The sequence below is a fragment of the Pezoporus flaviventris genome, unplaced genomic scaffold, assembly GCF_033815535.1.
Source record: "Pezoporus flaviventris isolate CSIRO_AGI_PZ_B2104156 unplaced genomic scaffold, CSIRO_AGI_Pfla_v1 ptg000064l, whole genome shotgun sequence".
Taxonomy (NCBI): domain Eukaryota; kingdom Metazoa; phylum Chordata; class Aves; order Psittaciformes; family Psittacidae; genus Pezoporus; species Pezoporus flaviventris.
Window position 1 is genome coordinate 3,357,649 of NW_026892612.1, and position 12,603 is coordinate 3,370,251.

Here is a 12,603-nt window from a genome sequence, read left to right on the forward strand (position 1 = left end):
GCCCAGTCAGTCTCACCTCTGTGCCTGGCAAAATCTTGGAGCAGATTCTCCGGGAAGGCATACTAAGTAAGGCATATGAAAATCAACAAGGTGCTTGGTGACAGCCAGCATGGCTTCACTAAGGGGAAATCCTGCCTGACCAACTTGGTGGCCTTCTGTGATGGGGCTACAGAACTGATGGACAGGGGTAGAGCAGTTGATGTTATCTATCTGGACTTGGGAAAAGCGTTTGACACTGTCCCACACGACATCCTTGTCTCTAAATTGGAGAGACATCAATTTGATGGATGGACCACTTGGTGGATAAAGAACTGGCTGGATGGGCGCACACAAAGAGTTGTGGTCAATGGCTCAATGTCCGTCTGGAGACCAGTAACGAGTGGTGTCCCTCAGGGATCGGTGTTGGGACCGGTCTTGCTTAACGTCTTTGTCGCTGCACATGGACAGTGGGATTGAGTGCGCCCTCAGCAAGTTTGCCGATGACACCAAGCTGTGTGGTTTGGTTGATACCCTGGAGGGAAGGAATGCCATCCAGAGGGACCTTGACATGCTTGTGAGGTGGGCTGATGCCAACCTCATGAAGTTTAACCATGACAAGTGCAAGATCCTACACCTGGGTCGGAGCAATCCCAGACACAGCTACAGGTTGGGCAAAGAAGAGATTCAGAGCAACCCTGCAATGAAGGACTTGAGAAAATGAACATGAGCTGGCAGTGTGCGCTCGCAGCCCAGAAAGCCAACCTGTCCTGGGCTGCATCAAAAGAAGTGTGACCAGCAGGTCGAAGGAGGTGATCCTGCCCCTCTACTCTGCTCTTGTGAGACATCACCTGGAGTACTGCATGCAGTTCTGGTGTTCTCAACATAAAAAGGACATGGAACTGTTGGAACAAGTCCAGAGAAGGGCCACGAGGATGATCAGGGGACTGGAGCACCTCCCGTATGAAGACAGGCTGAGGAAATTGGGGCTGTTCAGCCTGGAGAAGAGAAGGCTCCATGGAGATTTCATAGCAGCCTTCCAGTGTCTGAAGGGGGCCTATAGGGATGCTGGGGAGGGACTGTTCATTAGGGACTGTAGTGATAGGACAAGGGGTAATGGGTTAAAACTTAAAACAGGGGAAGTTTAGATTGGATATAAAGAGGAAGTTCTTTCCTGTTAGGGTGGTGAGGCACTGGAATAGGTTGCCCAGGGAGGTTGTGAATGCTCCATCCCTGGCAGTGTTCAAGACCAGGCTGGATGTGGCCCTGAGTGATACGATTTAGCATGAGGTGTCCCTGCCCATGGCAGGGGGGTTGGAACTAGATGATCTTAAGGTCCTTTCCAATCCTAACTATTCTATGATTCTATTCTATGATTCTAAAAGAGTAAGGCAAAGAAATTTTTCAACAATTTCACTTTCTTTAAAAGAAATCAAGATGTAATTGGAAAAAACTCAGCAACTGCTACATCAGCTCTGTCTACAGCAAGATGTATTGCAGACAGCTACAGGCAGGCATTCAAGGGGCTATCCAAAGGTAAGCTGCCTTTACTCATGCTACAAAGTGCTCTTCGTTTGTTAGGAAGCACAAAGATTTGGCTGTATCCATTAAAACTGTTGCTTTAGTTTTTATACTAAATTTGTATTCACAGGCTCTTTTGCTGACTTCGTAGCTTCCAAATGGGGAAACAAGGGACATTTTGAAATAACTGAACGCTGCAAAATACTCCTGTCTAAAAAGAGTAACTAATGTCTGAACAGCACAATGTTCTACTTCTTAATGTTTCAGAAGGTTTTGCTGTATTTCAGCTTAAAACCTTTATGGGGCAGCATAATGGGAAGAGTCAGCTTGTACCTCAAAACATAATGTCATTTGGGAACACGATCCTGGACTGTTAAAGTAGTTTCTGTTACAGAAACTACACACCCCCTCCACATTCCCTCACATCACAACTCAACACTTTTCAGGTTTGGGTTTGCTAGTTTGGGGATTATTTTATTTATTTTTTTAAGGGTTCAGACTGGGAGGAAAAATCCACAAATAATCTTCTGCTCCTTTCTGTACAAGTTAGCATTTGGTGAGGAAAAACAGAAGAACAAATCTTAACTAACACTTCTCCTATGTTGCTGCGACACTTCCAAATGCCAGTATTACATAGGTATCTCAGTTAACAAGACAGACCAGCACTTGGGCAAGCTTGACTCATCTAAAACACAAAGTATGCCTTTACACTATGCTTTCTCTTCAAGAGATAAAACCTCTCCTTAGCTAATGTTAAAAATAACACCAATACACGTATGTGAAATGTCATAATTTTGACTTTTTTAAGTGATGTAAAACACCTTCCTACTTAAGTGATAAAGTCTCACCATATGGCGCTTCACTTTCAGTAACGTAAATAAATGCAAATAAATTTTGCTCTTAAATTGGGCAGAGCTAGGCGTTGGTATATCTGCAGAACTAAGATTTCTGCCATTCAGACTTCTGATGGAAGTGATACTGCTCTTCTGACCCCAGAGATACGCTATTTCTATCTGTCCACCTAGACATATACTGCTAACTACCTAAGTTATCTTCCAGGATTTATTACACAGAGGGGAATCAGAAAACATAGAAAAAATGTAAGTACATATGGATAGGAGAGGAGACAGAAGTGAGAGAATTTCACAGACCTGGTCAGACGCCTGCCAGATTTTCTCTGAAGAAACATTTTCTTTCAGTACTGCAGCAATCAGATGACCCACTGCCTAAAAGACAAAAAGAAATAAAAAGAACACACACAGACCAAGCACTATTTTTTAATTCTCAAATAGGAAGAATTTACACTGCTGTTGCATACAATCATTTCACTTAGGCAGTTTACATATCCCCTAGCGTATTTACTGCCAGAAACGCTTTATTTACTTTAAACAAGGCATCTGAAGTTAACAGTATTCCTCATAAAGCTATTCTGTGGCAGAGATCATTAACAAGATCTAAATTTTCAAGGTCCTCAAAAAAAATGCTTATCAGAACAGCATGTATTTGTTCATCTGAAGTTTAAGAGTAAGCATTTCATTCTATTTTGACAGAAGGAACATATTTCCTCAAACTGCTTTTAAAAATCTAAATGTGGACTGAGATACTGGAATACTTTGAAAGGGTTTAAGGTGTTTGAATCCAGGCATTTGTTTCCTGACTGATCTGTAATGCCTAACTCCGTCTCGTTTCTTAATCATCGATACGGATACATAGAAAACCCTCTCTGTGAGAAACATACACATCTTTTTGCAGCAAGAGGACAAAAATGTTTCAGATTATCACTGTACCCAGAACAGCAGCTGCATTTACATTATGGTAAGGACAGATGCTTACTTTTGGAAAAAGTAAACTAGGAAGTCAGCCAGAAAAAAAGTAATAAGGACATTCCTGGTTTTTTTAGTGCATAAAAAGAAAGGAACACATTATTTGAAATGTTTTCACATTCCTTCTTCTATCAGGATTTTTTTACACTTCATTTAGATACTAGTTGCTAAGCTGACATAACAAACAATAGCACTCTTGAGATAACAGTTCTCATCTCCAGGAAAGATGACACTTTAAACCTTCCTCGATTAGGAAGATTATGCCTTTCAAAGGTCTGGATATGTATTCTAACACTTTTGACTTATAAAGACTGGTTTTTATTTGGGAATTTTACTATCCCGAGAACAAAATTAGAAAATGGGACAAAGTCATATATGTGTATCTGTTTCTCTGCAGTTATTGCGTTGCAAAACCAACTACAGCAACATGCTCCCCAGGCAGATTAGAACTTTTTAGGGCACTTACAAAGTGGATCTTCTATTATTTTTTATTTTTCCTGCTTGTAAGGACATTCAGAAATTAATTCACACCCACATTCTTAAAACATTCTTCTTATACTGGAAAAGGGGCTTATCAATACAGTGGCTTTTGCAGTGAGCTATACAGGAAAGTCAAAATGTAAATTAGTCCAATGCACTCCAAAAACTTGAATTTGAATAGAATGGTAAACTTTTTTTGACCTACAAATTATGCTCAAGTTCCTCACTTTGCTGATCCTTGTCTGTGTAGATTACATGCTCTGCAGAGCAGATGTCCTGATCTCAAAAAAGAGAAGACATCTGCCATGAAGTTGGATCCTGGCCTGATGACAGTTTGAAGATTACAGCATGCTTTTCAAGGGTCATAGAATATAAATGGAAACTAGCAAAACAACCAAAGCACAGCACAAAACCAACCAAAGTGAACTGGTAGCCCTTAATGATGTGCAGCTGTTGTGATGAACCAAGACACTTCAGCAGTACTTGTACCATGGTGATATTCTTCCGCACTGAATAACCTGGTTCAAAGGCGCAAAATCCTATGCTTCGAGGCTAGTAGTGATATGAACTCATAAGCAGTACAATACACTTCACTACACCTTACATGAATCCTAGCAGAGACATGACTTCCTCTCCTAAACACGAAACTGATCACAAGAGGACTTCTCTCTCTTTCAAACTTAATTACTGTAAACCACTGTAGACTGAGCTGAATTGAAAAGGCAACAGAAACACCAGGTTGCACATCAACTTATTCTATCAAACAAATGGCTACTTATTTAATCCTGAATTCAAAACAGGAAAAGGAAGAAAACAGGGAAGTTACCAATGAGCTTACAGCAAAAGAGATATGTTTTTAATACTGAAATGAGACATGGCCAAAGCAAAGAACGTGTATTTTTTAAACAGTCTATTTTTTTCTTAGTGTCCATTAAAAATGCTATGGTAAACACTTCATGCACATGAGAAAATTTCAGGTGATTATGACCAGGAGGCAATGCATAGCTCTGAAAATGTTTGGTCTGCTGATCACAGTGGAGGTAAACACAGTTATTCTTAGATGTCAGATAAGACTACAGTAGTCCTTCAGCTATCATCAGACAGGAAGAAAGCAGATCAGTTCTAAAGACAGTTCTGTAGAGTACTGTCAAGTATTTTAACCTCACACATGGTATCTGGTAACTCCTGGCTTCTCACAAGATCACAGGGTCATTAAAACCCATTTGCTCCACTTAAACCTTCCAGTCATGGAAGGTTTCTGATTTTCTTGCAGAGACTTTACAGTGATGAGCAACTATGTCCAATGTCTGGATTACACAGAGAAGGCAATTAGTATTTGTTTATAACTTAAAAACACTCTACTTCTAGGGCTTTCTGCCTTTGCAGCAAACCCCTCACCATCCCCAGCATCTTCTTCATCACCTTTTTACAGGCAGGTAGCAGGCCTTGGAACAAAAGTTTCCATAAACAATTCAATTCGCTTAATGTTTTTTAAAAAAAATTACCTGTGACTGAATAACTGCATTAGGAAATTCAAACCGCTTCTTAATGTCATCCAGCATTTTGGCTCTGTCATATGACACCACCTTTCACTCTGTAAAAGAAATTTAAAAATATACTTAGGACTAGGAAAGAAAGTACGCTACTTGCCACAAAAAAATACATAAGATTTATCTTGTACTTAACAGCAGATATAAACTTTAAAGAGTATTCTTCCCCCTCCTAAGTCTACCATATCACCTTGCTTTATGGGCTTTAACCCATGAAATGCTGAATACTCACTGGTCTTGCACAGAGTGGGTGATCTACATTTCTTGTAGCTGTAGCAAAATAAAGTTCCTTACCGCATACTGTATGTGTAGTCTGAGAGCATTTACCCTTGAGAGCCTTTTAGGAGTATCTCATTGCCTTGAAAACTGGACAGCTCAGAAGGAGTGTTCACAATTTCTAAAACATTTCTAAAATGCAAGATTCTCCACAAATTTTTCAATTCTTTCATGCAAAACCAGAAGTAAAACAAACAAAACTCCCACCTGTGAGACTGTAAGTTGTAATTGTAGTTGGAACACTTGACAAAAAATCTTTTAATCTGGAATATGCAGGCACCCACAAATACACAGAAACCTCAAGTACTGTGAAGAGGAAAAAAAAAAAAAACCACCAGAGAATAAAGCTTACTTTTAATGCATTGTTTTACCATCTATTTTTCACACTTTTTTTTTTTTGACAGGTACAAAGAGCAGCAAGTTTTTTATCTCAAATACATACTTAATAGAGTATCTCTTTGTAACTACAATGTCGAATGCTATTATTTCACACTAGTAAAATACAAACATCAAATGCTGTTTCACAGTTTTGCTAATCTATGCATATGATTTCATAGTTACTCATCTGTGCAAAACCAAGTCTTTCATAACACTATAAATTATTTGGAATGCTTACTTTTCTCTCTGCTGACTTTGCCCCGCAAAGAAACAGGTCATGGAAGATGACTACTGGCAGTGTTATCAGACTACCATTAAAATTTCATTCTTTCGAGAAGAGGTAAAAAGTTCACAGAACACATTCAGCAAATTTAAAAAGCACCAAAAGAAAGGCTTTAAGAAAGTAGTACCCAGTCAAAGGGTGGTGGCTGGTGTTCTTTGAAAGCTTTGAAGAGATACATTTTCACATTGCCATCTGGAATCATCTGAACTTCGCAGCTCAAGATTTGAATCAGAAAGCAGCTATGAATTGCTAAATGTATTTTTGAGCTGGCACACCTCCCCATGATGCTATTTATTAATTTATATCCCACTTCTCAAAGTGTCATTTCCAGTCTTCCCGATAGCAACCTACATAGAAACATCATACAATTATGTGAGCACTTGATGACAGAATGAGACAAAGCCAGGAGGAACATGTTTAAGAGAAGCACAGCTGCTGTTGTAGTAACTGCAAAGCCAAAACATAGTAAAAATAATTTCAGAAAATTCCAAATATGATTTATAAAATGGAACCTAAGCACTCCCTAAATATGGCGATAGTTAAAAAAATAATAATCCCACAACACAAACCCTTCTTAACCCAGTGTCTTGATTTTTTTGGCACTGAAGATATGAAAGCTATCAAGATTAGGTTAAGACTTAAGATGCTGTGAAAAGAAACAAATAAAAACAAAAACGTGAGGGATTTTCCCCCCTTCTTCAGTTTAGATAGTTAACATTAATTTGGAGACCACTTTCCAATAATTAAAAACCTAAGATTCTGAACAACTGTTTTGTTACTTTTAGAAACCATGGTTACTGCATACTCTTGTCAATATGCCAAGCCCCTTCTCTACAAAAGTGCAAGCATCAGTACTTCTTGCAGTCCCTTTTCCTCTTTCCCAGGAATGGCACAATTTTCACACAATCTGAAGAATTGGAAAAACAAAGGCAAAATAATGTTTCCTACTCTTAAACTGTCTTTTATGACAAAAAAAAAACAAGGAGGGGCAGGCTCATGAGAGCTGGTTAGTCTTTAGAGCCCATCAACAACAGCCTTGAAAACAACTGGTAAACTCTACCATAGCTTACATAGCTTACAACACTTGGGACAGCATTCTGTCTCAAAAAAAAACACTTAGCAGAATCTTTTTTAACCTTGAGATACCTGGTCTAGTGGAAAGTGTCCCTGCCTGTCTCAGTGGGGTTGGAACCAGATGATCTTTAAGGTCCCTTCCAATCCATACCATGACATGATGCTATGATGAACAATTTCTAGTATTGTGTAATTTATTTCCAGGTTGCAGCTGACAGCAATATTATTAGCATTATACAAAATAAAACCTTTGCAAAGGAAGCAGCATCACTCTGACACAAATCTATCCATCTCCAAAATAAACTCCATGCAAGTAGTTCCTTCTCATTTTTCTGCCTCCAGAAATAAAAAAACAGTACAGGAATACTATGAAAGGGAGTAATTATCTTGCAGACTCTTATAGCAGTCCTCTCCTAACATACTGCAAAGGGCCCTGCCAAAATAGCTGGTCTCAGCAAGCATACACTGGCTACTAAACATCCCCAAACTTATCCTATGTATGTCAGCAGCCTACCTAGCTATAACTAATTACACCTCTCTCCTCCAGAGATCTTTTTTATTTGTCTGTCCTAAACTTTATTTTTCCTATTCTCATTGCTGAAGTGGTACTCTACACCATCAACCACACAGATAAAAAACACCTGCCTCAGACAAAAAAACAACACACAGAGGTGTGTGCACAAAAGATAAATTTAAAAAAGACAAGGTATAGGAAAGAGACACTTGCTTTCCCAACATACTCAATGTGAAAGGTAAGCATCTGTGGTGGGTTGAACTTGGCTGGCTAGCAGGTACACTCCAAGCCACCCTATTACTATCCTTCCTCAGCTGGAAACTGGACAAGAGGAGAAAATATAAAGACAGGCTTATGGGTCAAGGTAAGGACAGACAGAGATCACACCAATTACCATCATGGGCAAAACAGACACAACTCCAGGAAATCAATTTAGTTTATCACCAGTCAAATTACAGTAGGGTGATGGGAAATAAATCTAAAAACACCTTCACCCTACTCTTCCTTCCTCCTGTGGTCAATTTCACTCACTCCTAATTTCTCCCCAGGCAGAGAAAGGGAACAGGGAATGAGGTCTGTGGTTATGCCCTTTCTCTGCTCCAGCAAGGGGTCCCTCCCACAGGAGCCAATCCCTCACAAACTTCTCCAATGTCGGTCCTTCCCATGGGCTGCAGTCCTTCATGAACTGCCGCAGTGTGAGTCCCTTCCATGGCTGCAGTCCTTCAGGAACAGGCTTCTCCAGTGTGGGTCCCCCGCAGGGTCACAAATATTGCAGCAAACCTGCTCCAGCATGGGCTCCTCTCTCCACGAAGCCACACGTTCTGCCCAGAGCCTGTTGCAGTGTGGAGTCCTCTCTCCACTGAGCCTGGCAGAAACCTGCCCCAAACAGTAGCCTGGCTTTGGACAGAAGTGGGTCTGTCTTGGAGCCAACTGGCACTAGTTCCATCCAACATGGGAGAAGCTTCTGGCATGCTCTCACAGAAGCCACCCCACACCTACAACCCTCACACTATCACGGTTTTGCCACTTAAATCCAATAGAGCATCCTAATGCTAAGGCAGCCAAACACTGCTAACAGGACTGAGGCAGACAGGGGTTTTGTCCCGATTATTAAAAGTTGTCACTGCATCACATTTTCAGATCCTGTCCATACCACCTTATCAGAAATAATTATGACAAGCTAAGCTACGGTAAATAACAAAAAATGATCACTAGGCGCACTGAGATCACGTTTTCTCCATTAACTGACTTTTGCCCATTGTTCCGGACTCCCAGATCAAATCGGTGCTCCTACCAAACCAGCAAACACCCCCTCCCACCGCTCGTGTGTCACAGGTGCAACAATTCAAAACTCCCCCAAAGAACCAGGTTTAAAGACAATAAATTAAAATCCAACCACACAAAATCCGCCAAACCAACCCAAAACCAAACACACACACACCCCCTCCCACCAACTTATTAGCGGCAGCAGTTGTTACTTCTCTGCTGACCTGGCTCCGGACCGGTGTGCCCGCCGCGGTGACGTCCCCTGCGGGCCTCGCGGCCTGACCCAGTACGGCCACATCGCGGCCGTCGCCGAAAAGGGGCCCCGGGGAGGAGAAGGCCGCGGCCCCTCACCGCCGAGGCTCGGCGGGAGTTCAGCGCCCTCCCCAAGACCCTGCGCTAGGGGCGACGCTGGCGCCGGGCCCACCCGCTCGGCCAGAACAGCCACCTCCCGCCGCCTCGCGTCCCTCACCTCGCCTCGCCGATCGACCCTGCCGGCTCCAGGAGCGCATCTACCCCACCCCCAATGAACACGGACCGCAGCGCCAGCGTGAAACCCTGCCTCTAGAGGCAAAGGCGCCTGCGCAGGTAGTGACGCATGTGCGCTGCCTGGTGGGAGGTCGCGGCGGGCGTGGTGAGGGTCAGGGGTCTCTCGGCGGGAATGCGGGGTCAGGTTGGCGGTTCCGGGAGTCTGTCGTAACCAGACGGGGCTGGGTTACCAGGGTGCTCCTCTGTGCCGTGCTTGTATGAGCGCACCGTGCGGCTACCATGCCTCCCGCCGCTCATGCTGCCTCGCCGAGCCTGCCGGCCATTCCTTCGTCACAGGGTTTGGCCAGGTTTCTTGCATTTGGTCATAAGGTGCTTTGGGCCGAGGCTTCTGTGCAGGATGTGAGGTGTGAATTAGTCTTCTAGCTGTGGGCTGGCTTCAGACAGTTCCTTACATCCAAACTGAAATGGAGACTTGAATCTGAAGACTTAAGCATAGAATCACAGAATCATAGAATGATTTGGGTTGGAAGGGACTTCAAAGCTCATCTAGTTCCAACTGCCTTGCCGTGTGTGCGTGTATTTGCCACTAAACCAAGTTGCTCAAAGGCCCATCCAACTTGGCCATGAACACAGCCAGGGATGGGGCAGCCACAGCTTCTCTGGGCAACCTGTGGCAGTGTCTCACCACCCTCATAGTGAAGAATCTTAATACCTAAATCTCCCCTTTTTAAGTTTAAAGCCATCCCCCCCCTGATCTTCCCACTACATTCTCACTTGTGAAAAGTCCCTGTCCAGATTTCTTATCAGCCCTTTAGGTAATGGAAGCTGCCCTAAGGTCTCCTCTGAGCTTTCACTTCTCCAGGCTGAACAAGCCCAACTGTCTCAGCCTGTCTTCATACAGGAGGTGCTCCAGCCCTTTGATCATCTCTGTGGCCTCCTTTCTGTGGACTTGCTGGAGCAGGTCCATGTCCCTCTTATGTTGGGGGCCCCAAAGCTGAATGCAGTACTGCAGGTGGGGTCTCATGAGAGCAGAGTAAAGGGGCAGGATCACCTTCAACCTGCTGACTACACTCCTTTTCATGCAGCCCAGCACACTATTGGCTTTCTGGGCTGTGAGCAACTGCCAGCTCATGTTGAGCTTCTCGTCAACCCACCCCCTCCAAGTCTTCCACAGGGTTGCTCTCAAGCCATTCTCGGTCCAACCTGTAGCTGTGCTTGGGATTGCCCCAACCCAGATGCAGGACCTTGCACTTGGCTTGGTTGAACTTCATGAGGTCTGCACTGGCCCACCTCTCAAGTGTGTCAAGGTCCCTCTGGATAGCATTCTTTCCCTCCAGCATGTCGTCTGCACCACATAGGTTGGTGGTGTTGGCAGACTTGCTGAGGGTGCATAAATCCCACTGTCCATGATACCAGCAAAGATGATGAACAGCACTGGTCCTGGTACTAACCCCTGAGGGACACCACTTGTCACCAATCTCCACTTGGAAACTGAGCCGTTGACCTCAACTCTTTAAGTGCGACAATTCAGCAAATTTCTGATCTGCTAAGTGATCTGTCTGTCACATGCCTGTCCAAATATAGACTAGGATGTCACACAGGACAGTGTCAAATGCCTTGCACAAGTCCAGGTAAATGATATTAGTTGCTGTTCCCTTATCTGCCAAGACCATTGCCCCATTGTAGAAGGCCACCAAATACATTTGGCATGATTTGCCTGTAGTGAAGCCATGTTGGCTGTCACTAATGACCCCCTTATTCATGTGCCTTAGCATAGTTTCCAGGAGAATCTACTCCATGATCTTGAGGGGCACTGAGGTAAGACTGACTGTAGTTCCCTTTTTTACCTTTTTAAAAATGGGGGTTATGTTTCCCCTTTTCCAGGCAGTGGGAACTTCATTGGACTGCCATGACTTCTCAAATATGACAGACAGTGGCTTGGCAACTTCATCCACCAGTTCCCTCAGGACATGAACATATGTTTCAGCAAGTCCTGGGACTTGTGCACTTTCTTCACCTTAAGGTGAAGGAAAGATCTGTCGTGCGTGGTTAAACCCAGTCAGACAGCTTGTTCACTCACTTCCCCCCCCCTCCCCCCCCCTTCTTGCCCTCCCCCTACTCCCGGAGGGACAGAGGGACGGAGAGGAGAGTCAAAAAGAATGCAACTCCCACGGGTTGAGATAAGAATAGTTTAGTAACTAAGGTATAACACAAATCACTACTGCTACCACCAATGATAACAATGATAAAGGAAATAACAAGGGAAGAGAATACAACACCTCACCACCAGCCAACCGATAACTCGCCCCCCCCTCAAGCCTGACCAAGCACTGACTGATACCTCCTCCAACCCTGCAGTCTACCAGCCCTTCCGGGTAACTCCCAGTTACATCCTGGGCATGACGTGCTGTGGTATGGAATACCTCTTTGGCTAGCTTGGGTCACAAAGTCCTTGGCCAAACCAAAACATCATTGTTATCAGCTCTGTTCCAGAGCTGAAAGTCAAAGCACTGCACTGCACCAGCTACCAAGAAGAAGAAAACTGACTGCTACTGCTGAACCCAGGACAGATAGAGAAATAAAAACTGAATGGAACGGGAGAGTCTGCAATAAACCAGGTAATAATTTTGGCCTTTGCTAGTTTTACTTGGAAACCAATAAAAAGTACTTTCAGTGGATTTGACTGTTTTCAGGGTTTTGAGATCTTCACATGCTGACCAGACTGAGGGACAGTGAGGCATTTATTGTGGCAATCTTAGTGTGAGTTTCCCCCGTCACAGTAAGTTTGACTTGGTGTAAGAGTTGTACAGCTGAGCATTTTCCCAGTAGTGGAGGGTGTGAGTTGAGTGCCTGCCTTCTGTACCAGGGAGTGGTAGGCAAGGTGGCTGAGAGATGTGGTGTGGGGCTCTGTCTACATCTCAGTAAGAAATGCCCAGCAGCAAATGGTGTAATGAAATAGCTGATAGAACAGAAAAA

General features: G+C 43.5%; 1 protein-coding gene across 1 annotated transcript in view; it reads right to left on the bottom strand.

Annotated features, from left to right (window-relative positions):
* FOCAD (focadhesin) overlaps nucleotides 1-5,943 on the bottom strand; it is a 97,400-nt gene extending 91,457 nt beyond the window's left edge. The window contains exons 1-3 of the mRNA XM_061470846.1: nucleotides 5,834-5,943; nucleotides 5,306-5,394; nucleotides 2,649-2,723 (exon numbers count right to left, since the gene is read on the bottom strand). Coding sequence (XP_061326830.1) covers nucleotides 2,649-2,723; nucleotides 5,306-5,362 — 132 coding nt within the window. The 5' untranslated portion in view covers nucleotides 5,363-5,394; nucleotides 5,834-5,943. The remainder of the gene's footprint in view (nucleotides 1-2,648; nucleotides 2,724-5,305; nucleotides 5,395-5,833) is intronic.
* Nucleotides 5,944-12,603: the final 6,660 nt, after the last annotated feature.